Source organism: Callospermophilus lateralis, chromosome 15 (assembly GCF_048772815.1).
Source record: "Callospermophilus lateralis isolate mCalLat2 chromosome 15, mCalLat2.hap1, whole genome shotgun sequence".
Classification (NCBI taxonomy): Eukaryota; Metazoa; Chordata; class Mammalia; order Rodentia; family Sciuridae; genus Callospermophilus; species Callospermophilus lateralis.
The window spans coordinates 71,410,435-71,437,784 of NC_135319.1; the positions used below are offsets into that span (position 1 = coordinate 71,410,435).

Here is a 27,350-nt window from a genome sequence, read left to right on the forward strand (position 1 = left end):
CCCCCATCTCCTTTCAGGGGCCCATGGACCCTCTCTCTTTCATTCTCCCTCTCACTCCCATTTCCCACGTTGCCTTGAGAAATGGTCATGAATGTGTGTCCTGGGCTTCATTTCTGGCTCTCAATGAGGACATCTCAGAAGGCAGATGGAATTCCAGGCTGGAGTTTGGCAACTAGGGTGGCCACTGTCCGGAGTACTGCTTTCCAGCCGGTAGAAAAGACCGCACATCCTCACAGTGCTCTACAGTGTACAAAGCACCTCCATGCCCTTAGTCGCACAGGGACCCTGTGATGTAGAAAAGGTAGCCAAATTCTCATCAATTTGTAGATGAAGAGACATCGAGTAGGTGGGGACAAGTTTCATGCCCAAGCCTACTCTCCCTCTGAGTGCAGGATAGTGCTTGATCCTGTAACCATCTAGCCACACGTGTCCCCAGGCCTCTTCCATGGCTAACTTGTCTCTGCCCTGCTTCCTATAAACTCAGAGTGTCCTCACCTCATGTTACTCCCTTCCCTGGAGAATCTTCTCCTAGTGCATCTCACTGTCCACCATATGTCCTTTCTCCAGTGGGCCCCAAGCTCCCTGAATGGGCAGGTTCTCATTCTGATATCAGTAGTGATAAGAAAGAAACCTCTCTAACCCCAGAAGTCTCCAGAGTATTCCCTCTCTCCCTCTCTCTAAGAAGCAGAGAGGGGTATCACAGGGATGAGATAGGTGTAAAAGCAAGTTGTTTAATGATTCCAGAAAGGGCCATGGAACCCTTCTCATTTATCACCTGGGCTGTTGGTGAGAAAAGCTCCGTGACCTACACCCAATCCTCCTCCTGTCTCCTGCCACACAACCCAAGTGGCTATAGCTCCCTCCTTCCAACCTTCCCCTTGGCTACTTTTGTTGAGCCTCCCCAGTTCCATCTTATCCCATGAGGCTCATTATTCAAATCTTCCTTCTCGGACACCATCACCTAAGCTCTTCCTATCAGAGATTGCCCACAGGGCCACAGAGCCACTGAGCAAGTTCAAAGATCAAACTATCTGGGATACATCTTTTCTGTCCCTTCATCTGGGAACCAACTTTCTGGTCCCCAAGCTCACCAGCATATCTTTGAGGGTGCCCTTAGATTGACAGAACATATTTCCAAAAAGAGACCTCACTATGAACCTGGGGTTCTCGCCACCAGGAAACCTCCAATTTAGTCTAGTCAGACTTTGAAAGAGAAGCTGAAAATATTAGCAGAACCAACTTCTGGGGGAGTAGATCCTAAGAAGCCACTCCAGGGATGGCAGATATGTGGCTCTAGTGCAACTCTGCTGTTGCTGCACCCCACCGGCCTCTCTGAGGTCCCTGCTCAGTATTACTAATGGATCACCACACTGTATTCTGTGGGAATCACATAGAGTTTCCAAGCCTTTTTTGTTGTTGTTTCTCTCACAACAATTCCAGGAAGCCACCCCCAAACTCTAGCTGACATGCTGTGCCCCAGCCTTCTTTACCTTTATCATCTGTATCTTCTTTACCTGTATTTGGAGAATTGAATTCCAAATTCTAGACAGATCTCCCAAGAGCCTCTCCCCACTCCTCTCACACCTACCGCCTGAGCCCTGAGCCCTGGGGTTATTTTTGGAACCCTGAGTGTCAAAACAAGTTGCCTAGCGGTGTGCTCCCTAAAGCTGACGGGAGCTTGACAAGCTGTAGCCTGGCTTTAATTTCTCATTTTGAAGCATTAAATGTCAGGAGCTCAATTAACATTTTCATTATTGCATTTTTATTGTGCTCTTATTTAGGCTACAGATGTGTGGGAGCTAACATTCCCTTCCTGCTATTTTTAAAGGAAAAAAATACCAGCCAATGTGATAAATTCTTACCTGTTTAGAGTAACTTTCTGGTTTTCAATATGTCCCCAAGTGCACATCAACATGAGAACACCATTCAATCATTTATTTAGATCATGCTTTTTTCCCCACAGTTTTTAATTGAGCACTAGCTACTAAGTTTGGAGCCTTGTTCTAGGCTTTGAGATGAGGACTATCCACTGGGGAGACCAGGGCAAGACAGGCAGAGTAGAAAATATTGATTATTGTTTTTTTCAATTAATAAACAAGGTGATGGAACACAAGGGGAAGATAAAAATGGGCAGAGAGAAGAGAATATGGTGGATAAAATCAGTAAATGTGATTCGTCCAGACATCTATAAAGGTGGATGCTAACTGATCCAGGGTCAAAGACCACGCATGCTGAGTGTGGTCATCTTATTGTGGGAAATTTCTGATTTAGCTCATGTAGTCTATACCATTGGGTCACTCAACTGCCTGGCACCTAAGAGACATGCTGGAAATATATGTTGGAAATATACATACAAACACACATGTCCATAACACACACACACTCAAACATACCAGTTTTACATACGATAAAATTATATCTGAGGGACCACTATGCCAGCTTCTCCATACATATTTACTCTTGTTGCCATCTTCAGAGGACACCTGTCAAGAGCAATTTACAACAGCATTGGTGTATGGAATAAATAATTCAAGAGACCCACCCTGATCAATTTTCAGTCTTGAGTCTCACCATTTAAAGATGAACTTCTGTCATACTATTTACTTTATCCCCCATATTGGGATTTTCTTCCTGCTGGGTTTTTGATATGACATCAGGGAAGCCTGCACAAATCAACTGCCAGCGTCACTAAGGACAGCTTTACCCTCTGATACTTCCTCCTCCACTCCTGAGCACACTTCATCTGTAAACTGCCTGGCAATTTCAAAACATCTGTGATCTGCTTGTGTTTCAGGCAACATTGGCCCGGAGCTCTCCTATACTGATATCGGTGTGTTCATCTCCTCTGACGGGGGCAACACATGGAGACAGGTAACTGGGATGATTCAGGAAGAGGGAAGAGGCCTGTAGGGTGAGTTCTACCAACATCACCCCTTCCTACTGATCCTCAGGTTTGTTTGACTTTGAGGTTGAAAAAAAAAAATGAGGTAGCTCTTTAGTTTGGTCAACCTAGCTGGAAGTTCAGGGGGCAGTTGGAAGAGCATTGGGCAGGGATTGGGAAGAACTAGCACTTTCCATGCTGGTTCATTTTTTCCTTCTGCAGTATGTATGTAGTTGCCAGTGGATGCTAACTAACTGTGCTGGTTGTGGGGATACAACCAATAAAACTATTCCTCTCATTAATGTGCCAAGGGATCTTGGCAAGCAGGTCTCTTCACCTTTCTGCATCCATTTATTGTTGTTGTTTTTTATCTACAAAGTGAAAGTTTAGCATATTAAAACTGACACAGTAGTGGAAGTCAGTGGTTGTTTAAGTATAGACCCATCTCTCAGTAAATATAAGACAGAATAATAAATACACGACTACATGAAAAATTAATTCAGTTTTACAAACAGCAATACTGTCTAATAGAACTTTCAGCAATGGAGGAAGTGTGCTGAATCTATGCTGTCTCGCATAGGTACTGGGCACTTAGTCATGGCTAGTGTGACAGAGGAAGCGACTTCTTTATTATTTTAAATAGTTCAAATGTGAGTAGTCTCAGGGGGCTACAACACAGATTTATCCAATATCAAGTAGGCAGAAGCCTCAGTATTTGCAATTTCTTTCCTCAAAAAGCTGAAAATTAAATACAGGTAACAGGTTCACAATAAACTGATTATAGTCCAGAGTGATTGTAGTATTTTAGTGGCATTTATTGGCATGCAAAGGAAAGGGGAAGGTTGATTCCACTAGGGAACTAGGTCAGACTTCAGAAGAAGAGATCATGTTTCACTCAGTCTTGGAGGTGAGAATGTTTCTACCTGAAGAAGTAGAGGGAAGGACACTGAATATGTTGGGTTTTTTAATTATTAAAAAATACCTTTATTTTATTTGTTTATTTTTTATGTGGTGCTGAGGATAAAACCCAGGGCATCGTACGTGCTAGGCAAGTGCTCTAACGCTGAGCCACAACCACAGCCCCATGGATATATTGTTAATAAAGGTGAAGGCCCCACCTTTGGTCTAGTTGAACAAGTTCCTATTTGGATGACCTAGCCAAGATTTTCATCACCATCACAAGTATCATCATCACCCCCATTGCCACCTCTGTCACTATGACCATCATTCACATCACCACACACCTAACAGGTGGAACAGCAGTCTTAAATAGCATAAGGCATACAGTGAAGGATAAATCAAGCTCCCTACTCAGAAGACCATAATCAGGTGAATGGGGAGTAGACCCCCAAACAAGATCAGACCTTCAAAATATAAAATAATCTGTTGCAAGTACCAAACGAGGGTGGAAACTGGAATGCAAACTCATTTGAGACTAAATTTCTAATAGAATTCTGTCTAACCTCAAGAAATAGCTCACCTGGCCAGGTGACCACTGCAACATTCTTTCCCCGTGTTATCACTACTTTGGTTTCCTTTTCCCAAAGAGCCAATACTTCCATTTCACAATCTAGTGCTAGACAGAACAACAGTCATCAGTGGCCGGAATGAGAGTGTAGAGAGGAAAGTGTGAGGATAGCTTCTCCAACCTCTCCAGCACCTGGTCTCTTCCTACCTTCCTCATTCTCACGCTTCAATCCTGCATCGCTAGTATGTGGCTTATCACAGAGCCATCCTTTACGGTCTGGAGAGAAAAGCCTAGCATTGCTATGTCCGTATCAGAAATATCAGTGGATTTCCCTTGGCTCCTTCTGTGTTAGGAGTCACTGTTAGTAGGGACAGCTTTCTTTTTATTTAAATGTAAAATAGGAAATTATTAGGAAGTGGAGGGCTGAGATGCTGTTTACTTTCTCTCAATAGTGTTCAGTGAGGCATATGTACAGGAAGCTCTGTTCCTCCTGCTCATTCCCCTGTTAAGTCTGCCTCTCCCTCCTTACCTGCTCCCAGCCCTCTTTACTTAACCACTCTCCTAGCCTCTCCATCCAGGCGGCAACAGGAACATCAGGGGTAAAGTGCTCAAGGAAGTTCCTAAGCCAAATTCCTCTAGAAGTTCTAAAGTTGAGGCTGGAGAACTGTTTTTCCTTTCTGAGGCTGGAGTCATACATGGCATAGGCACTGATTTATGTGGTGTTAGTTCTGAAGCACTCTTAGTTCAGAGCCTTGTATTGGAGTTGGTGTTTAGAAAATCTCTGTGGGTAGGTGGATCACTGAATGGGTGAATGAGTGAGTAGAATGGATGAATAGGCTATAGATAAATGAATCAAAGAATGATTTGTTTTAAGTCCCACAAAGTACTGAGTTCTAATGGAAATGTAGGGTAGGGGTTCACAGGCCCCAAAGTTAGGTCTTCATCCAGCCTGTGGGGCAGTTCAGGATGCAATGGCTAGATCTAAGTACTCAGCTATCCTAGCATCTAGGGAAATTGCCTTTGAAGTTTCTAGGTAAATTATGAATCACAGTGCTCAACACAGAACATGTACAAACTAGCAAACATCTGAATGAATGAGGAGGAAGAAAAAAACTGTGTAGTAACTTACTAAAATGAAAAGATGGGGGAGTTCCTTTGAAGTCCTACTTTTCTCTGGGTTATCTAGTTGAGCATGCCTCTTACTGTCTCACCTCCCTGTGGCCCCCTGGTTCATGCTACTGGAAGGGCCATTCGAGTGGCCCAGAGGTGAGTTTTTTGTTCTCTGTGAGCCCAATTCCTCATCTTTCCAATGGGAATAACACTTTCCAAGCTATGGGACAGGGAAGTTGGAAGGCTCAGAATGGAGATGAAACAATGTATGTGAAAGAGTGTAAACTGTTCAGCACAATGCAAATGTAAGGTGTTGCTATGATTGTTGTTGTTGTTGTTGTTGTTCCAGATCTTTGATGAAGAGTACAATGTCTGGTTCCTAGACTGGGGTGGCGCCCTCGTGGCCATGAAACACACACCTCTGCCAGTCAGGCATTTGTGGTAAGGACAGCTCCCTACCCTATTAATGAGCAGATTATTAGTAAGAGGTTGGGACAATTTATTCTTCATGGTTTTGTACTCATTTATCCATTTCTTCATCCATATATTCATCAGTCCATCCATTGACCCTTTACTTCATCTAGCTTATAGGAAGAATAATAGGCCCAATAGTTGAGATGAGGAAGTGTGATGAATGGGATGGTTAGTAGGCATGGGTGGTTTCTTAAGGTGGAAGAGAACAGGAAGGACCTGCAAATTTACCCTGCAAAAATTAGGAATCCAAAAATAAGAGATGGAAATTACTACAAAAGGATGTTTAGATTCATATAACAGATCCTGAGCTCAGTTTTAGGTAAGTGGATTTGTGATATTCTATCATAAATAACCATTAGTTGTCAGATGTATTCATCTGAAGATCAGGGGAGAGGTCTGGGATGACACACTAGATTTGTAGCCATCAAGAACTAGGAAGTAGTTGAAGCCAGGGCTGTGGGATCAATGCTTCAGAGTGGGTATTGTGAGGAGGAACAAAGGATCCCTGTGGAGAACTGGTAAAAACCAATATTCAGAATGGAAGAAGAAACTATGCGATGGAGGAAAGAAAAATAGCCAGAAAGATGGAAACCCGGGGACCATGTTTTCTTGGATGCCAAAGGAAAGGGTGGTCATTAGCATCTGGTTCTACTCAGATCAGGTCAGTTATACACTGAAAACCAGTGTGGTGATACTAGATTATGTGATATTAGAAGTCAGGATCTTCATCAGAGTAGATTTAAAACAAAGGTGGAATTGGAAGTGAGATGGCCGTAGCTTTATGAGTGAATGAATGACTGAGTGATAGACAATGAAATGAAGAATAGACAGTATGTATGTTCTTTTCAACAAAGTAAATTATGGAATGGAGCTGAGTAAGAATACATGATGATGGTGTTTGTAAGGATGATAAAGATTTGTTGATATTGTTTTGTTAATGTTTTTGGCAGGGATAAGCCTCTTGTGTGCTTATATCCTGAAGGAAAAGAATTACAGTCTTCAGATTCATTGAAGTGATCACTTTCAAGAGCAAATATTTGGAGGTGGAGGGTGTGCTGTCTAGAGTACAGTTTGTGGGATTTGGCATGGGCGGGAAAATGAATCCTGGCTTAAACAGCAGACCCTTGTTATGGGGAGACACATGCTTTCACAGTGAGAGTCTTACATCAGCAAAAGGCTTAGGGTTTCTGTGCCAAATCCAAATGTTTGCCATATCAGTGAAGAGTTTCTCTCAGTTTGGTTGTTTTAGATTAATTCACAGGAAATTGACATTTTTAAGCTATGAAATGGTCAAATGTCAGCTTCTTTGAGCTCAGTCTAGTAAAAAGTATAATAGTTATCACTATATCATTTTGTAGACAGATTATGAAAATAAATTTTGCAAAGGCACATGAAGCCATTTGTAAGGCAACTACTTTACTAGTCCAAGGTTGAGCTGGTAAAATTTTGCAATATAATTACTTATTATTCTTTTACTAACAGTTTGTAATTTTAGGTAGTATCAGAAGACTGGAATTACTTAATAGTAATGATAGCATTTATTGAGAAATTATTTTATTGCAGGCTCTGATTTAAACCACTTAAATGAATTATCTAATTTAATTATTTTTAGGGAGGGTACCAGAGATTGAACTTAGGGACACTCTACCACTGAGCTATATCCCCAGCCCTATTTTGTATTTTATTTAGAGACAGAGTCTCATTGAGTTGCTTATGCCTTGCTTTTTGCTGAGACTGGCTTTGAACTCATGATCCTCCTGTCTCAGCCTACTGAGCTGCTGGGATTACAGGCATCTGCCACTGCGCCTGGCTAATTTAATTCTTAAACCAATCCTGTGTATGTGGATACGTTTTCTTATCACCCATTTCATAACAGCATTGAAATGCAACCATATTAAATACTTTGTTCAAGGATACACTGCTCATATCTGAAAGTGCTAAGCTGGGTCCCTGTCGAGGGTGATCCTGTTTTTACCTGCTAATGTTCTAGATACTATAAGGAGCACACAGGCTTTTGTCATGGTCCCTGCACAGTTAGAGCAGAGTCAAGATAAAGAGTTTAGACAGTGCATTTATCACCAAAAATCAAAGCAATGCCTGCTACAGTATGTTGGTTTTATGTGTTATTAAAAAGGGATCCTCCTGCAGCAGGTTGCATGAGGGTTGATCTTTGAAGAAAGGATGATGTTGAATGTTGCAGGAGGACAAGAAAAGAAAACTGACCAAAGTCTGAAATTCAGGAAATGTAGGCAGTGTCATAAGCCTATATATGATTAGAGCCAAGAATATGTGTATGTGAGGGCAGGTAGGACCAAGAAGAAGTTGAATGCCAGATTTAGAGGTTAAGCTTGAGATGGTTACCAAAATTCATTCCCTGTGGAGGACTGAGTAGGACTTTTGCTGAGGACGAGTCTTGAAACAAGCTTGTTTTCTAAGAAAAGCAACCTTTCTTAGCCCTTGCCATTATTGTCTAGGGGCCTCCATCTAAATCTCAATAAGATAATTGATGTATGCCTTGTAAACAGACATAGCTGGACAGGTCTTCTCCCTTCCTCTGAGAGAAGAGAGTAGCAACCCCACCTTGAACTTGGCCACCATCCTCCTGCTCTTTCTCCTTTGGTATGGTCAGAATCTAATACTTACTTACTGGCTGCTTTTAGAACTTTCTGCAGAAAAGTTTCCTTGTGTCGAGTAAAGGAAGAGTTTGTTGTGTTTCCTGTTGGTGGTAGAGTATGTTTGGTGTAGAAGGAGTTCATGGACAGAAAGACATCTGGCCATTCAGTCTGATCTGCAGTGGTTTCTCTCCAGAGTCTTCTTTGTACCTTTTCAGAAAGAACACATGTCTGGTAAGCCTGGGAGACTATCCAGGTAGGCAAACTTATTCAATAGTCACACAAGGATATCTAGGTAGGATCAAATCATTCTGCTAAAGTAATCAACACAAAATTTGAGTTTTTCCTTGTTCCATAAAATATTTTTTTTCCTGGTGAAAAATATGATTACCAACAATGAATCATATATATATATATATATGGTTTGAAGAGAGGAATTTTAATGTACTCACTGTTAAGAATTGATGATGTATATGATAATTGCCCTGAATAGATCACCTCCCAGTGTATACATGAAACAAAACATCACATTGTGCCTCATAAATCATACAAATTTTGTGTGTCAATCAAATAGCAATGTGATTTATGTTTACCTGCTAGTATATCAATGCTAGTTTCAGAATCAATCCCTGTGAATGGTTAAATGGCAGAAATTTAGTATGTTTGTTAGCAGCACCACCAACGAGCAACCTTCAGGAATTCTTAGTGCTTCTCTGTCAAAGGCTAAGTGAACGCTTTGTAAGGGCTTGACCCTGTAATTATCATCAGTGTTTTCTTATGAAATGGCTGATTGGTTTTGTCTCCTGCTTATATGCAAGCTTCTTGAACTCAAACACAGATTCTTTATCCCTAGTAGCTTCTAATTAATTCACAACATTCAAGGTAGACAAATAGGTCATTTTAAGAGGAAAAAGTTAAATAATCAGTTCACTGTTATTTTCTGTTGTAGATCTCATATGACATTATTCTGTATATGTAATTGTATATGTATTTCTGTGTATATGTATATCTGTATATATATGTTTATATATATTTGTGTGTGGGTGTTTAGGTGTATATATGCTCAAAAAAAAGACACCAGCTTATTCACTCTCACACAAGGGTATAGTGGCTCTCATATTTAAATAATAGTTACATTACTTTTCAGAGAAATAGGAGTCATAATTGAAAAGCTGGGGAGACTTTAGCTAGGCTAACAAGGCGTGCTGTTTCCTCCAAATTGAAATGCTAGATAGGCCTGAGGATAAAAAAGGATACAAATGAACCCATCCATTTGTGACTGTATACATTTGAATTCTTAGAGATTAGCACCTAAGTGCTCTTGCAGGTAAACCCTCCCCGACTATTACCTTTGTACCTAGGAAGCTTTAGAGGGAAAAGAACAATAGAGCCCCATGGAATACAGACCTTTAATGAAAATTCACAGTAGACAGAGTGCCTCATCTGAAGGTAGAGTGGGCTACAACTGCTTCTCCCTGACAAGCTGTCAGCATCTCCTTTCAATGGGATGTTCTTGGAAACAAAAAGAAAAACATCCCCTGGTCTTTTGTATTCCTTTGTTCAACCATAAATAGTTGTGGGCACTAGCGTTTGTTTTGTTCAGAGAAACATTCCTATGAAAACAATAGTTCCACCCAATGCAAACCTCCAAGAAGGGAAAGTGCTACTCTGAATAACTTCCAGGGTTTAGCCACTACCTGTCATTTGGATTAAAGTAAATAAGGGGGGGGGGAGGGGGAAGTGATGGAGATTGAATTAGAACAAATTAGATTCCATATTTTTGTGATTGTGTCAAAATGTATCCTAACATTTTATATAACTAAAAAGAATCGAGAGAGCAAGAGTGAGAGCGAGAGCGAGAGCGAGAGCGAGAGAAAGAGAGAGAGAGAGAGAGAGAGAGGGACACCGGGGTTCCACCTCACCAGGGGAAGGTATACTGATTCTCAACGTACATTATAACTTTGTATTTTTGTGCCAGATACTTTGGGGAAGGGCTCTGTTTGTTCTTGAAATATTCTATTCATTTTTATTTCTCTCATCTCAGTATCATAAAGTCGCAGATAAGTGGAATAGGAAGGGTCCTAGAGGTCATGTAATTTGGTGTCACGCTTCGTATAGTAGGTACTTTTGTGATACCTCCAAGGGTCACCCTGCTTCACTGCAGCTTGCAAATTCCCACAACAGAGTCTCATCTTGTATAATAGCTTTAGTTGTTGTAAAAATTGTTGTTCGTGCTGAGCAATAATGAATCTACTTATAATTTCTGCCTACTGACTCCTGTGTGCAGAATACGTCTACCAGAATTGTATGTGAGTTTTAGAATTGTGTAACTGGAAAGAACCTCAAGATATTTCTTTATCTAGCCTTCTAAGTTCTGGGAAATGATCAGATATGTAATTCAAAACAGCTTTTATCTATTTGATCACTATTTCCGCACATATTTATTTAGCCTGTACTATTTTTCCAGTATTAGCATAGGGGCTGGGATATGTTGAGCAGGACAATGAATTTGAAAGCTTACATTCTTATGCACAAGTATTTGATTATTCTCTTTAGAAGAATCACAAAAAAATGGAAATCTTTTCTCCTTTACTCTGCCTGCATTTTAAAGAAATTGATAGTTCTGTGTATCTAACTATATTCCCCCCAATTTCATTCACAGGCTTTATTTACCCCATTTTGGTTGTTTAAAAAAATGGTTTTTCTTGTTGTTATTATTGTTTTAGTATTTGGAAACCCCCTCACTAAAAGCAATGTTCAAAGTAATTAATTCAGTTTTTAGTCTTCTTTTCCCCAAGTAAGCTGTCTAAAATTTATAAAACCTGTTTCTACGACAATTTGTTTTTTTTTACTTTAAATCACAGTGATGGCAATTGAACATAGTATTTAGGATCTGGCTAAAAGATGATTTCTTTTCTTATACATGTAACCTATCTGTAACCATGTACCAGACTCAGACTGGTTTAATTAGCACTCACAGGAATACCATTGTCAGAAAATATTTAACTTGTGATTCACAATGACACCAGTTCCTTTTGGGCTTGAACTTCTCATTTCATTAGTTAATCTTCTCCTTTCCTCATCTGAAGTGCTTTATTTTCCTATTAAGCATTCTGCTTTAAATTGACCCTAGCTTGTTAAGTGACTTCCAAATCTATATCTGCAATTATGATCAGGAATCCAGATCCATCCATCAAATGTCTTCTTGACATGTCACATATGGAAACCCCAAAAAGAATCTAAATTTTGACATGGAACAAAACAGAAACAAATAGATAAATAAAAAGTGTTGCTTCTTCTGCATTTCCATCAATTGCTTAACACCTTAATCAATGTTTTCTATGATATTTTTTTCTATTGCTTATGTATCCAAGATACATTCCATCACCAAATCATATTGACATCACCTCTAAAAATATCCTAAGTCTTTCATCTAACCCTCATCTTTTACTTGGTCTTTTATAATTTCCAAAGCTTACTCCCAGCCCCAAATCATCTCTTTGGGTCTGATTATTATTTCTCTTAAACTTGTATCAATTTGTTTGCATGTTTTTGCCTTTTCCAACTAGAATGTAAGTTTCATTGCAGCAAGAGATTCTCCTTTCTTGTTCCTTCTACCCCCAGAACTAATGCCACTCTCAGGTCAGGAACATAGTAGGCATATAAATGCTTGAGAATTCAAGTTCATTTTATTTGGATTCTTTAGTCTTGTATATGCTACTTGGAGGTCAACTGGAATTTTATTCCTGTCTCCTGGAGTATTGGCAATCGTACTAATTTCAATTTCACCTATAGACCTAGTGAGGAATTCCCGATTTCTTTAGCTTGGTCATTAATGAGCTATTGACCTGAGGAGGAGAATATGGATCCCTTGGGATACCATTCAATATAGTTAGCTGAGATCATTTTTAAAGCCCTAGTAATGAAAAAGAATAGCACTCACAAATGGCAGACCAACCAGACCCAAATAGCAATAACCAAGAGATTGTTCTAGAACATGTATTAATACATTTATTATACATGTATTTGGGGAAGTTTTTTTAAAGGTTCATTGTTTCTTAGTAACTGCCTTAGCTTGAGATAGTCAAGTTTTAGAAACTGATTATCTCAGAGGGTCACCCTTATAGTACCATCCTGAGCTTTCATGTGGACCATTGACCACAAAGGCAACAAGATTCATTTCTCATCCTGGCTGGCTCTGGAGATCTGTCCTCTTGCTTGTGCTTATTGTCATCCCTGAACTTCGGTGACATAGCTACCTTTCCTATCTTGACTTTGGCATGTCTCAACATCTCTTAGGCATCTGCTGGTCCCATTCTTCCCTCTGGCCTAGGATTCTGTAACTTCCATATGGACCCCTTTCCAATAGAGGCTCTGGTTCTACAATTTCTCTCCTTCTATCTTGATACTAGTTGGCTCTGATGGCCCCTCATTGTCTACTTTGTGGTGTCTTCTCCTCATTGTATAGTACAAAGATGTCTGTCACATGCCCTCTAATAAGGAGAGTGGGTTAAAGGACTCTCCTTCCCTGGGATACTGCAGCTTCCTCTGCTAATGCTAATAAATGACCTTTATCACTAAGAAGACTATGAGAATGAGACTAGGAGAAAGGCCTTGTAGCTTCTGCAACAAAACCCTAAACTAATACTTCCATATCTCCTGGACTTAGCAGATACACTTAACTAGTTAGTGGCCATGGTATATGCTGAAACAACTACGGTTATTTTAGGGACCAATGGGGTATAGAGCAAGATGGGCAAAATTCTATTTCCAATCATGCTTTTGTTTTCACTTTTAAAACAAGGAGAAACCCATTTCTATGAAAAGCAATTCAGATCTTCCCAACTTTCATTATTCAACCTTAAATGATTACTTAGCCTTCAGCTTATTTTTAAAAAGGATGAAATGACCAAACCCTTAAAATTCAAGACAGATGCTGACAATTTAGGAACTCATAAAGGCTTTTATGGTAGTCTGCTTTTCATTTATGGTCATGGATCCAGGTATAGCATGAATGCAAAAATTGTTCTCTGAGAGATTTGTTGCCCTATGTTACCCTAGCTGGGTAAAGAGATTGACTTTTTAAAATCTATATATTAGGAAAGAGAAGGCAGAGTCAAACAGAGAGATAGTTGAGACTGGACTGAGCAATTGGCTCCTACAGTTTCTGGATGCTTTCCCAAGTCATACGTGAAAAAGTGATTGAATGGATTACAAGAGGTCCCTTCGTCATTCTTTACTTTTTTCATTCATTTATTCATTTACCACTGATATAGTAACAACTATGGTCAGGTATTCTGCTAAGTATTAAGAATATAAAAATCAACCATATGGTCCTTGACCTCAAACATCTTCTATTTTAGCAAATAGAAATATTTTCTAATATATATATGAAGGCTTGTAATAAAGATTCATATGTGGTGTTACAGAACCATTCAATGAATAAAACATGCATACTTCCTGAACCCTGAGGTCTTTAATCCTGAACTGAGAGGGTCAAGATGAGGTAGGAAGTCACTGCTCAGGACTGCAACAGGAGAAGCCCTATTTGTGATAGGAACATCGAGGAGGGATTCCAAACCCTGAAGTGTGGAGTTGGAGAAGGATTAAGAATCAGACAGGACAAGAAGGATCACAGAAGTTAAAGAAAGCAAAGCTTCACTGGCAAAGAAGAGGTGCCTGGAAAATCTTCTCAGAGGAGGCAGTCTTTGGGCTGTGTCCCCCTGTTAAATCAAGGGGCAGAGAGGTACTGGACGCTCTCAAGAAAGGGAAGGAAGCAAGCGCCAGCGTGGCTCTGGCTTCCTGCACTGGCTCATCCTTTAAAGAGGGGCAGTTCCACGTCCACCAGGGATCAGACCTTCCCTCCTGCCCCTGGGTGCAAGATGGAGCAGCCTTGCTCAGAACACCTCAGATACTTCGTAGCTGTCCCTAAAAGGCCCCTAAAGTGACATTGGGGAGGGGAAATCATCCCAACATCCATTCTGAACAAGTAGGAAATTGCTTTTTTTAAAAGTTTGATCTGAAAGACACACACCCCCTTTCTCATAGGGTGCACCCCGCACTACTCAATTTATCTGTGTCAGAAACTCTGAGGGCGAATTGATTGTGCTGTGAATTGAACCTCAGGTTTCATTCTGAGCACTTGAAACGTGACATTCCTCCACCAAGCCCTCCTGCTTGGGTTGTTTTTTCAATTCTAATGTGTTGAAATATTTCTGCAGCTCTGGTGCTGTCTCTCCCTGGGCCGGGAAATGCAGTTTTGATCAAATCTCCTAATAATGGGGAGATGTTGAAGATTAATACCTATTGATAATCCAAACTGCCAGACAGCGAGATAGAGAAGAAAATTTAATAACTTGAAAAATGGTTGGCAAAGAGCGTGGCTTTATTTCCAGCTGACTCTTCCCTGCATTTGTTTCCACCCCAGGGTGAGTTTTGACGAGGGCCACTCCTGGGACAAGTATAGCTTCACTTTGCTTCCTCTCTTCGTGGATGGGGCTCTGGTGGAGGCAGGAGTAGAGACCCACATCATGACGTGAGTATCTCTTTTGCTGATGGAATAGAGGCCCGGGACCTTGGTTCTACTTCTACTGGTGCCTCTGAATTTTTCTGGGAACCCTTCACCAAAGCATTTCATCTGTGGGTCAAAGTTTCCTCATCTATAAAATGGAAGTATTTACATTTACACCACCCCAACTCCAAAAGCAACCAATAGGATTCAAAAGTCAAAGTTTCTAATGGAATTTAAAATATCAGAACACATACTCATTTATTCCAGCCCAAGGAAGCAGAAATTTAAATCATTGGATATGCCTTTTCTCTTTCCAAAGCAGTCTAGAAAGAGGCAGGGTGTAGGAATTGGAGGGAATAGAGCAGTCAACAAACCGTAATCAGGGACTGCTTCAAGAGAAACTTCCAGAGTCTCATCTCTCCCACACACACACACACACACACACACACACACACACCATACATTTCTTGTTGCTGTACTTCATATTAATTTACTGAAAAAAAGATTTTGCACATTGCTTTAAAATGAGAGTAGAGGATTGGGATATAAGCCTTAAAGCTATAAGAATCCCTAGAGTACTTTCTGAATATTAAAGAAAATAATAACAATTTTCTACTGTTTTTTAAAAATGTATATAAAATATTAACAATGCTTCAAAAATCGATCAAAAAATCGATGTTTATGTGTGTAGGGGTGGGTGATTTTGGTAATTCTTCTCCAGCCAGTACTGCTCATATCTGCCCATGTCCCAGTTAACTGAAATACCTTACATCTTCAAAGGTAGCCTGTTAAGCAGGATTGGGGAGCATTTACTCTTTTGTGGGATGTATATTTGGAATGTATATGGAATGTATACATGGAATGTATATGGGATGTATATTTGGAATGTATATTTGGAATGTATATTAGTTAGTTTTCCATTAATATTAAAAAATGCTTGAGATGATTAAATTAAAAAGATAAAGAGTTTGTTTTGGCTCATGGTTTCAGAAGTTTCAGTCCATGGTCAGTTTGCCCTATTACTTTGGGCCTATGGCAGCCAGAAAACAAAGACAGTATGAAGACAGGATGTAGTTCCACAATTTCCTCTGAGAGTACACCCCAAAAACCTAACTTCACATCATGAGGCTCCACTTCTTTAAGGTTTTACCACCTTCTTTAGGCCTTTGAGGGACACTTTGCATCCAATCAGTAGCAACACAGAAGAATTAAGAGCATGTGTCTGTGCTGGGGAAAGTATGGTCTTCTAATTCTAAGGTACACTGCTTTTCAAACTTTTATATTTGTGGATTTCTCTGTAGTTGGAGTGAGTCTTTTCCCAACACTGATAGACTTCAAGGAACTTCAATGGGGGAAAATAGCTAGTTGCTGTGCTCTGCCTTTCTCAGGGTGATCAGATGTGGAAAATCCTCTCTAACTGCAGCTATGCAATCTGATCAGATCTTATAGTCTGGCCCCAGACTAGACAACTTTGCCATGCTCCAACCGTCTTTATTCATCCTTACCTCCAGAAGGTAGACTGGCCACTCCTCTGCACTTTCTGATTTAGAGAAAGGACCCAGACATGATAAAAAATGGAGATGTATAGGAACTAGGAAAAAACAAAAGAGACAGATTAAAATTTGCAGGATCTCAGTATTGGGACTACGGGAGCTGGGTTAGGCTAATGTATAGTCCTATGGCTGTAGAATGCCTGTCTAGTAGCTCACTTGGCGGGACCTCCACTTCTTCATTTGTAAACCCAAATCTCCTCCTTCTTAATAAAATGTTGTTATTTTAAAAATCTCTCCCTTATTTGGAAATTCAGCAGAAGCACTGCAAAGGAGTCTGGTGGCTATAGAATTTATATAGGATCTTTCAAAAGAGTCTGCGGATTCCAAGTATATTGCTATTGAAAAATATTCTTAACAGAAAAATTGGGAGAGTCCAAAGAACAACTTTAGAGTTTCTTGGGACAGGCACCATAAGGAGTGATTTTAAATTCTCTTAATTCTTTCTGAATTTTCCAATTGCTAGTGAAGTCTTTTCTCCATCTCCAAGGGCAATGAACTATGTCTTTAAAAGACTTAACACTTATGTATCAGCATCTACTTTGTGTTAGGCACTGCGCTGGATCCCAGTACTCTAGTCAGAAATTGAAAGACAAGATGTCAAACCTCATGAAGAGCTGCTACAGTCTATCCTAGCAGTATGCCATATGCATACCTGATGACTTTAGATGTGAAGTGATACTATATGGTAGGACTTTTCTATCCACATCTGCTGTCAAACATCAATGAGGATGTCCCCTATAATGTGTTGCTCAGGAGGTAAGTATATGAGTTCAGTTTTGTCCAGTAATTTCTTTTACTCTCTTAAACCCCCAAACAGAATTAGCTCACAATCTAAATTTCCAATTAATGTTCCCATGTTAACAAAATAGGTTCTGTTGTTAAGCTGTTAAATTATTTTGCTAATTTAGGGTCAACAACATGGTAGGAAAGTTTTGCTTTAAGTTTTGTTTTAAACAGTATTTAAAGTGGAGAATGTTATGAATATGTAGGGTCTAAAGCTTCATCATTTGTTGGCTATACACCAACCATATGTAGCATTGATAAAAGTCCTCGATGTTCAAAGATGGTATTGTAGTTTAAATTTTATTTCTGAATTACGAATAAGTTGGTAAATTTGTAGATACATATAGTGTGTGTGTGCACAGTGTATGTATATATAGACATATATACACATATTTGCTTATTTATACATACACACATGCACATGCACACACATGAAATTAGATACAATAGAGTTAGAAACTTCTAGATTCTAGGTTCCTTGCAATATCTTTGTATAGTTACATTATAACAGGAGGGTTTTTAGTGGTGTCTGCTGTATGCCAGGTACTGTTCCAGATGGATTAACCAGAAAGGAACCCCTTCCCTTGGGAATCTGTATGCTACTACATTAGATAAACATAGGAAGCAAATTATTTTGCCTTGGGACCCAGAATACTCTGCCAAGAGATTCAAATTTTTCTTATTAATTCCAGAAAGTGAATAGAATACTAGGAACCATACCATCTTTTCCATGAGATTCTCTGTCCATGAGCTGACTTTTTCAAATTATTTCCCATCCTTCACTTATTCACTATACACAAGAGGAAAAGCTTCTACCTTTCTAGGATTTTCTCTGATATGGCCACTAAAGAGTTTTAATTATCGAGTTCTGAATTCTAAAAGGTAGATGCAAGAAGTTTTTATAAATTCAAGAGTTACATATATTCAAGCCAGATGTAGGTGCCTATACCATCCAAACCTGACATGGCCCTAGAATCGTGGGCAATGGTCCCAACATCAGCCATGCCCAGTTTACCAAAGAGACTTCCTAGGCTGCCTCCTTCTTCCCCTCATCTCAGAGCCTGATTTACTCTGCATTCTCTTGTGTGAGGCCAATTTGAACTCATTGCCTGCTTCTGTTGGGCATTACTCTAAACAATACTACATGCACACTAATCTCTGCATGACCTGGCATTCCCTGGAAAGTTTAAGGCCATGGTTTAAAATCTGTTTTCATCTAATCTTAAATGGTAATAATTTTTTTCTCAGCTTCGTATGGAGTTTAGCTGGCCACATGAGTATGAGGGAGATTGACCTCAGGGCCAACCCATTTATTGAAGAGATGAGATAGCACTTCAGTTTCCCTTTCCTTCCCACTAGAACTCACAAGAGCTTGGCAGAACTTCTGTACCTCCTCTATCTTGCTTATAGAGATACTCTAAAGAATACAGTATAATTATTTTAGGTAAGGGTTCAGGGGTCAGGGGAAGAGAGATTTGCATTTTCATGAAATTTAAATGAGTCTTGGAAGCATTCATCAAAATAAATATAAACAATTTATTTTTCTTGTGTTTCATTTTTATTAAATCAGACTTTTTCTTGTATGAAAACAAGAGTTTTGTGGGGACTCCAGACAACCAGAAAGATGACCCCTGGAAAGGTTACCAAGAGACAATGACTATCTGCATTCTAGACTTGAAAGGATTTTAAGCCTAAATAGCCAACTAGGGTTGACCATTGTTTTTCTTTTGAAGCAGGAATTCAAGAAAGCATACGTATTTCTTAGGTGCTATGAGAAGAGGGAGTCTATGTGGGGACATGGAGGCTTAGCATTGCCATTGACCTGAGAACTCATTAATAAAGTGGGGTATTTGAATTAAGTGAATTTACTGTTACTCATAATTTTCTCTTGGGCTTAGCTGTGGCCAGGGGAAAATGGGACCACAGTTAAGTCCTATTATCTTATCTTGTCACCTTGATTTGAAGAATTAATATTTATTGGTTCATTCATTTAAAACTATTTCTTGGAAAATATAGCTTCCAAGAAAACAGAGATTTTTGACAGTTTATTCACTAATAGAAACTCTTCCCCCAAAAGGTGACTGGCACATAGTAAGTCAGTAGGAGGGATGGAAGGATTTCAAGATAAAGGAAAGAACACAAAGGCAAGAACCAGGAAAGACCGTGGCTTGGTGTTAAGGGGTGAGACTATAAAGGGCTGCAGGTCATGTTTAGGAATTTGAACTGTATCCAGAGGGATGTTTTTGTTTTGGTACTGGGAATTGAACCCAGGGGCACTTAATCACTGAGCCACATCTCCAACTCTTTTTTTTAAATTTATTTTTTATTCACTTTAATCCATTATAGATGACAGCAGAAAGCTTTTTGATTAATTGTACACAAATGGGGCACAATTTTTTACTTCTTTGGTTGTACACAAAGTAGAGTCATACCATTTGTGCAATCATACATGTCGCAACTCTTTTTCTTTTTTATTTTGAGACAGGGTCTCACTAAGTTCCTAAGGCTAGCTTTGAACTTTTAGTCCTCATGCCTTTAATAGCCCCCCCCCACACACTTTTATTCACCCTTATGACAGACAGAGGCATACATGTATACATTATGTCCAGCTATACTCACATATAGGTTTAAGTTCCCCAAAGCGAAGATCTTTTTGTTTCTTATCTGTTGAATGCTACATTTTTACCAAGCTTGTGTTAACACAGAATTTGACAGCATACATGTATTGGATGAAGGAATAATTAAATGAATAAGTAATGATCTTGTGAATTCTAAGAATTATATTTGTTTCATGATTTTCATTTATGCTCTGGCTCATAGCTCCAGCATTTTAGGAAATTGGTTCTAGATCCACAGAGATTCTAAAGTGCTATGATCATAATCCAATAGTTGCAAGTTATGAGGAGAGGATAAAGGATGCAGGATTTCAGTTCACAATCACAGTATCAGAGAAAAGGGTATCTCTGTGCAGAGGTGTGAACATAGAGGTTATAAAGCATGAGAGAAGAATGCTATGTGGGCACAGAAGGATAGCTAGAGAGTGAGGATCCTTCTGGGAGTGACTTCTGATTTCCTCCTCCTGCCACACAAAACAAAATCTGCCCAGCATCTCACTATAGCTGTGCAGAGGGATAGAGACAGTGCCCAGCTTGGAGGTCTGAGATTTGCTTGCTTTTATTGCTTTTTTTTTTTAACAGTCTTTTCAAATGTTATTATTTCAACGTCTCCTTGGTAACCTTGAGAGGAACCATCTAGTGTAGCCTAATTCACAATGAAATGTGACCATTCTTATTACTTAAAGCTAAGGACAATGCTGGATGATTGACAAGCCAGAGAGCCTATTGTGAGTCTCAGACTGTGGCTCTTCAACTGATGAACAGCCTGTGGCTGCAGAGCATTTGGGCCCCTTTGGTCCACTATTTCTTGAAATGTTGTTTGTACCCAAAGTAGCTCTTTAAGTGAGGGTTTTGTTGTTGTTGTTGTTGTTGTTGTTGTTGTTCATTTTGCTTAACTCAGATGTAGAATCCAATGTAAAACCACTTTCCTACATCCTCAAAGTTGTGTTAGCAATACTTTCCTAATATGCAATTTTCAAATCAGTTGCTTGAGATTTAGCTGATCCTTTACAAGAGTCAGAGAGAACCAGGTAGCTTCCTAGAGGAAAAAAATCCAGAAGCAAGGACAACTTTCCTTAAAAAAGCAGATAACTTTGAGGAGTGAGCAACAAAATCTCTTAGGAGAGCTCAATCTGATCTACAGAAAACCAGGGAAGATTTTATAGTTTGTGTCCTTCCATTCTCTTCTAAAGCCAAGAAGATTCTCAAACTTGATTTCCTTGGAATCTCCCATTAACCCTGCAAGCTACATAGGATTATCACCATTGGGAGGGTGAAGATGCCAAGACTCAGAGAAATTAAATGTTCAGCCTACATGTTTAGAAGGAGGCAAGATAAGAGCAAGAAATGTGAGCGAAAATTTAAGGAAAGGTTCTAGAATCCTCCAAAGTTTGTTCAATAAAGAACCATGAAGGAATGTAGGGAAAGAACAGCAGGTTATTTGTTAATCCCCTAGGTACTGATGAGTGCCCACTGGGTACATGACCACAGAGTCACATAGTTACAACAGACCCATCCCAGGATTGCAGTTCACAATCTGAAAAAATATGATAAAGACATGAAAGAAATAGAGAAGAATTAAATGGTAAGATATGGAACAAATTATAGCTGCCATTGGATATGAAAGAAGTGATTAAGGACAGAATAGCTAAAAGGGTTATAATGGTTATACAGAGAAGAGGGAAAGAGGTCATTCCAGGTGAATGGCACAGTGTGGGAGAATTGATGGTGGGAATGTGCCTGGCCTAGAGAGAAGAGAGTGAAAGTGGGCAAGGATGGGGATGCCTTCAGCAAATTGGACAGAGCAATTGTCTTACTGGCTCCCTTTATAAATCCCATTCTAATTGGCGTAAATCTCTGATCCATTGTTCCACAAGCAGAACTAATAGTCAGAGTGAAGAGGCGAGATAACATTTTGTCTAGAAAATTATGCAAACCCCAAAGCTGCAGAGGTTTCTAAAAACAAAAAGAAAAAAAAGTGAAGACCTTCTTTCCACTTAAGAGACTGTGACCATGTGCTTAGCAGGGAGCATCCTTTTAAGTTCAGCCTCAGCATAACTCGGAGTCCCAGCCTAAGCTCAAATGCATTGTTTAGCTTCTAGTAACTGCATCCGATAAAGTCGTTGGAAATGAACCAGAGCTGCTTCCATTGATCTGTTTTTCAATTTTCTGTTGTTTGCTGGAAGAGCCTGATTTTACTTTGCCCAAAGTAAGTCATTTGAGTAATCAGCAAATCCAGTGGAACTCTAAAGTCATCGCCTCCCGGGCTGACTACCTGATTCATAACTTTCTCCTTGTCATCAAGTTTGCTCTGCACTCAAGACACACTCTCATTTGCACCAAGGAACCTGAAAGTAAAACACATGCGCTCAGAGGGCCTTTTGGAGGATGCTGGGATATACTGAGGCTGGGGCGGGTTGGGGGTGCTGGTCACAACCTGGAAGGAAAGGCTTATTTTGACCAACAGATCATGCTGTAGGCTCAGGAGTCGGGCCATGCCATGTCTGCGATGATGAGTTTTGGAAGTCCCTTCTCCATGTCAGCATTCAGCTGACCACTCACCATCTATGTGACTTTAGCTACCTTGCTTAAGCTCCCTCTGAGCTCCAGATTACTCACCTGGATGAAAAGATAAAGTGAAGCATTGATGGGCATTAGAGAGGTTTTTATTCTCCAGGGTCCAGTCATCAAGAAATTGGCCACCTGCAGGGAAGAATTTTGGCCAACTAGAGCAGGAGCCAGAAAACTCACTGTAAAGGTCCATACAGTGATTTTAGGCTTTGCTGGCCAGGGTTTCCACTGCAACCACTCAGCCATCCCAATCAAGGGTGTGAAAGCCAAAGACAATATACAGACCAATGAATGCCTGTGCATTCCAATAAAATTTTATTATGGGTACAAATTCAAATTTTATGCAGTTTTCACATGTCAGAAAATCCAGGTCTTCATTTGCTTTTTCTCTCCATTTAAAATTTAAAGACAATTATTATCTTGTGGGCCATCTGAAACAGGTAGAGCTTCAAACTTGGTCCCTGGCTTGGAATTTGACCCTGAACAAAAGTGTGCACAGGACTTAATCCTTCACAGCTATGTTACGAATATCACCTGGGTTTTGGATGCAGTTTCTACACTGCCTCAACCTATGAATTACCTCTCTAATTTCACACCCTTATGAAATATTTTCCATGATATGGCTTAGATGTTTCCTCATTTTTTAAAAGTTTTACTGGGGCATAAATAACATACAAATATCACTGACTAGAATGTCCCCTGAGTTCATCAGTGTGGTCATAAGTGGTACATTTAATTCTTTTTTAAGTCTCTTCATTTTTTATCCAAACTCCACATCCAAAAAATCTCACCTCTTTTAGGAAGCCCTCCTCAGTGACTTCTGATTCATTTCCTTTTATTGAGTTTCTTCTGTGAGCTATATTGTTTGACTCACAAATCTATTTAATTTGGTCTGCACTTTTTCTCATGAATCAAAATTGCACAATCAGAAATGCCTGGTAGCATAAAACCCAAATGCCTATACACTCCAACAATTTTCTGGAGCCACATGGAACCCATTATAAACCGAGCATGTTATTTTCTGCTCCACTCTTTACCTGATATACACATGTTCATTTCAGATGTTGCAGTTCACTCTTTGTTCATCAGAGGGGCACTCCTGCCTCTGGTAAGAATTTTGAAGTTTTCAATTCCCCAATTTAGATTTCATATTCATAGTTTTATAACCTTTTATTTTCCTACAGTTTGGCATTTAAAAATACAGAAAAGTACAGAGAATGTCATCGATACCTGGGTACCCACTATCTGAAATTAGTAAAAATTTACATACTTTCATTTTGGATTCAGATTTTTAAATGAAATATATAGGGCATCTAAGACAGAGCTGATCTTCTCATTATTGTTCATCTCAAACCCATTCCCCTAACTCTTTTCACAGAGCCTTTTGAAATATTGACTCTATTAGTATTTAGTCATTCATACACATACATGTGATATTGCTTTCTGTTTTGTTTTTGTTTTGGTACTGGAAATTGAACCCAGAGGAGCTTTACCACTGCCCTACATCCCTGGTCTTTTTATTTTTTGAGACAGGATATTGCTAAGTTGTTTAGGACGTTACTAAATTGCTGAGGCTAGCCTTAAACTTGCAATACTCTTGCCTCAGCCTCCCGAGTCACTGGGATTACAGGTGTGCTGCACCACATCTTGTGTTGCATTGTGTGTTTTTGAAATGTATAATTTATTTAAATTGTGTCCTTCTTTTACATGCTTATTTAACTCAATATCTAACTTGGGACATATTCATTTGGTCCAGGCACTTTTAGTGCTACATGGCCTTCGGTCATGAAATGAACAAGCACAATTTATTTATCCATTCTCTAGAATTTCAATAGGTATTTAGGTTATTTCTAGTTTTACACTATTACCACAGTTTTATCTTATCTTTGCATGTGCCTCTAGCTAAATACATGGAAGTTCTATGAACTTCATACCTGAAAATGGAATTTTGGAGTCATGGTGAATTAGCACTATCACCAATAATGCATTGTTTAAAAAAAAAACAGCAATAATGCAATAATAATTCTTGCACTGTTTTCTAATTCTTTATTCATCAGCCATCTTTGCAATTAAGGTATGAAGTCCTCTTATGGTTTCTATGAGCCAGAATGTTCATAGCTCTGCCTTCTCCTCCTCCACAGCACCGAACATGATTGTGCTTGTGAGTAACTGGTGCTCAGCAGATGCGTGGTATGAGTAATGCTACTGGATTGGACTGCAGGCTATTTAAGAACAGGTGCTGATTTTTACATTTTTTCTTTCTTAACTCAGGATTTGTCACGAGAAGAGGGAAAATGTGATGGCATTATAAGGACATAGGGAAAGCATGGGGCCCCTTCCCCTCCATCTCTTATACTATCTTTTTAGTTTTTTTTTTTCTTTTTTGCCTTTGTTCCTCTCTTAAATCTTACCTCAAAATCCATCTTCTCCCTCAATTCCATCTTGGAGGTTTCTCCTTCCTCACTCAATCCCCAGCTTGTCTTCTAGAGGTTTAGAGACCACATTTTCTGATTCACCACAATAAACTTTAAACTTTCAAACCCATTAACAGGACTTTCTTATTTTTGAGAAAAGAATTGACATTGTTTGGCATGAAAATGACTTCTGTAAATTCATTTTTAAAAAGTCAGCTTTCTTTTGTCTCTTCACTTCCACTAATTTTAATCTCTTTCTCTATCTTTCTTTTGCTCTCCTACTTTCCCTACATTATTTTCAAACCTTTTGTAACCCCTACTTCTTTCCACCTCTTACCATTCACCGTGTCTTGCAACTAACACCAGCTCCACTTGCAGGATTCTTGCTGTTGACCCCCTGCCTATTTCTATTAACATCTAGCTCATGTCTTGCCTTTGCTCGATGCAATTTCTGTTATGGCCACTGACCTCTTTGACTGCTAATCCCATTACTCCCTAATGGGAAAACAATCAGGTGGTATGGATGCCCACCAGTAGCCAGGGATGTGGCCTGAATTTCTAGAGACCAACCACTGCTGTCTGCTGATGGCTGGACTTGCCAGAACACTGGTCTTTCTGTTTTGATTTGAAATCTATTCTTAGCAGATTCCTCCATGGAAACAGGGATCAGGGTGTAAGGTTGCAGGGGGCTTCTTGAGGCAGAGGCAAGAGGAGGCCTTGGGTGCCAGGCCTTTCAGAGGGAATCAAACTCTTTCAGGAACATTAAATAGAGGACTTGGGAGTTGCTATTACAAGAACTTTTATTATTTCTTTATTTGACAATGTGTACTGATAGTTAGCTACAGAACGGGCAGTGTTGTAAGAGTTCTAGAAGCTGGCTGGGGCATGAGCAAATAGCCAAGATCTCTATTGAGAGGAGGTTTGTATTCTAAAAGTCTTTTCCGTCCATTGTGGAGGGAAAATCAGTTTTTTAAGAGGATTATTTCAGCTTTAGTGTTTTTGGTTATCTGTTCTTTAATTCGATTCTGAACATTCATAATGGTGGTGGGTGTGTATGTATATGTGCATAGTGGAGAGAGAGAGAAAGTTGTGGAGATAGATCTTTAGATATTGCCTAGAGTTCAGGGTATCTCTAACCCCCAAGGTCCTAATCCTGGCTGAAGTTTCTGATTATTGCTTATCATCTCGTATGAGAAAGAATAACACTGTAATGAATGGAAAGGAATATCACAGACTATTAAAAACAGTACTTCATTTATAGATTTTGTGTTGTTTTCAAATTATTTATAATGAGAATTCATTCCTTTTATAATGAGCAAAATGAAAATCATTTATCAAAATGTACGCATAAAAAATCATCTTCCTGATTAAAAAAAAAAAGGGGGGAGGGTCTGCGTGTAAATTTGTGCTGGGGGTTGTGTGGGTCACACTTACTCCACCTTTGAGCTTGTGACCTAGCAGTCTTGCTATCCACCATCACTTTCCAGCAGTAACCAATGCCCTGAGTATCTTAATACTACATCATTTCAGATAAACATACTACTGGAAGCTATGAAAGATAAGAATGGGAAATGGGCAAATCCTACTCACAAAATAAAAAAATTGAAGAAAGTTGCTAGATAGTGACTTCGGATGAAGCAGCACTCTCAATAATTTCTTCAAGGTCATGTGGTTAATTTATGCTGCATTTGTAAGTTATTGTGTATTTTAAAAATTAATGAAAGATTTAATTATGGCAGGGTTGCCTGTGACCTTTTGTGAAATGACTTCATCATAAATCTGCAGGCATTTCAGAACTGTTTTCCAGGATTCTAATAATTTGCTCTCAAATTAATGTTATCCAGCCAGTGAAGGAGTTGAGGTTGGGTAAAAGGATTGCGTTGGAATTGTGGTTTCCTAGCAATGGCTCATTTGGAGTCCTGGATGGAGGTATCAAAGAAGATGGTGTGTGACTCCCCTGAATGCACAGCAGGTTTAAGTATTTACTTAGAGGAACGAGAAATATATCCAGTGTGTCAATAGGAGAAATTGCATGTAGCCAGACTAGGTCATTGCAGAGCAGTTGATTTAGGGCACATTTAACTATATGTGAATGTGATGTGACACCTGGACCAATGGCAGAACTCCCCTTCCTTCCTGGACTCCACAGAGGTTCTCCTTTATTTGTAAATCAAGTCTATGCCTATCCCCAAGCTTGCTGGCAACCGGAAACACCCAAGTTCAATTCCATAACTCTTGTATCTCTGACTTTCCCTGACCTCAGAAGCTCGTGGAGAACAGCTAAGCTATCTCTGTGGGAGCAGATTCTTTCCACAGAAAGCTGACTGTTGTCATGGTCTGTGCATTCTGATGATTAAC

At 39.5% G+C, this 27,350-nt stretch overlaps 1 protein-coding gene across 1 annotated transcript in view; it reads left to right on the plus strand.

Annotated features, from left to right (window-relative positions):
• Nucleotides 1–27,350, plus strand: part of Sorcs3 (sortilin related VPS10 domain containing receptor 3) — a 567,524-nt gene that overhangs the window by 475,512 nt on the left and 64,662 nt on the right. The window contains exons 12-14 of the mRNA XM_076834163.1: nt 2,795–2,871; nt 5,809–5,900; nt 14,973–15,080. Of these exons, the coding sequence (XP_076690278.1) occupies nt 2,795–2,871; nt 5,809–5,900; nt 14,973–15,080 (277 nt within the window). The remainder of the gene's footprint in view (nt 1–2,794; nt 2,872–5,808; nt 5,901–14,972; nt 15,081–27,350) is intronic.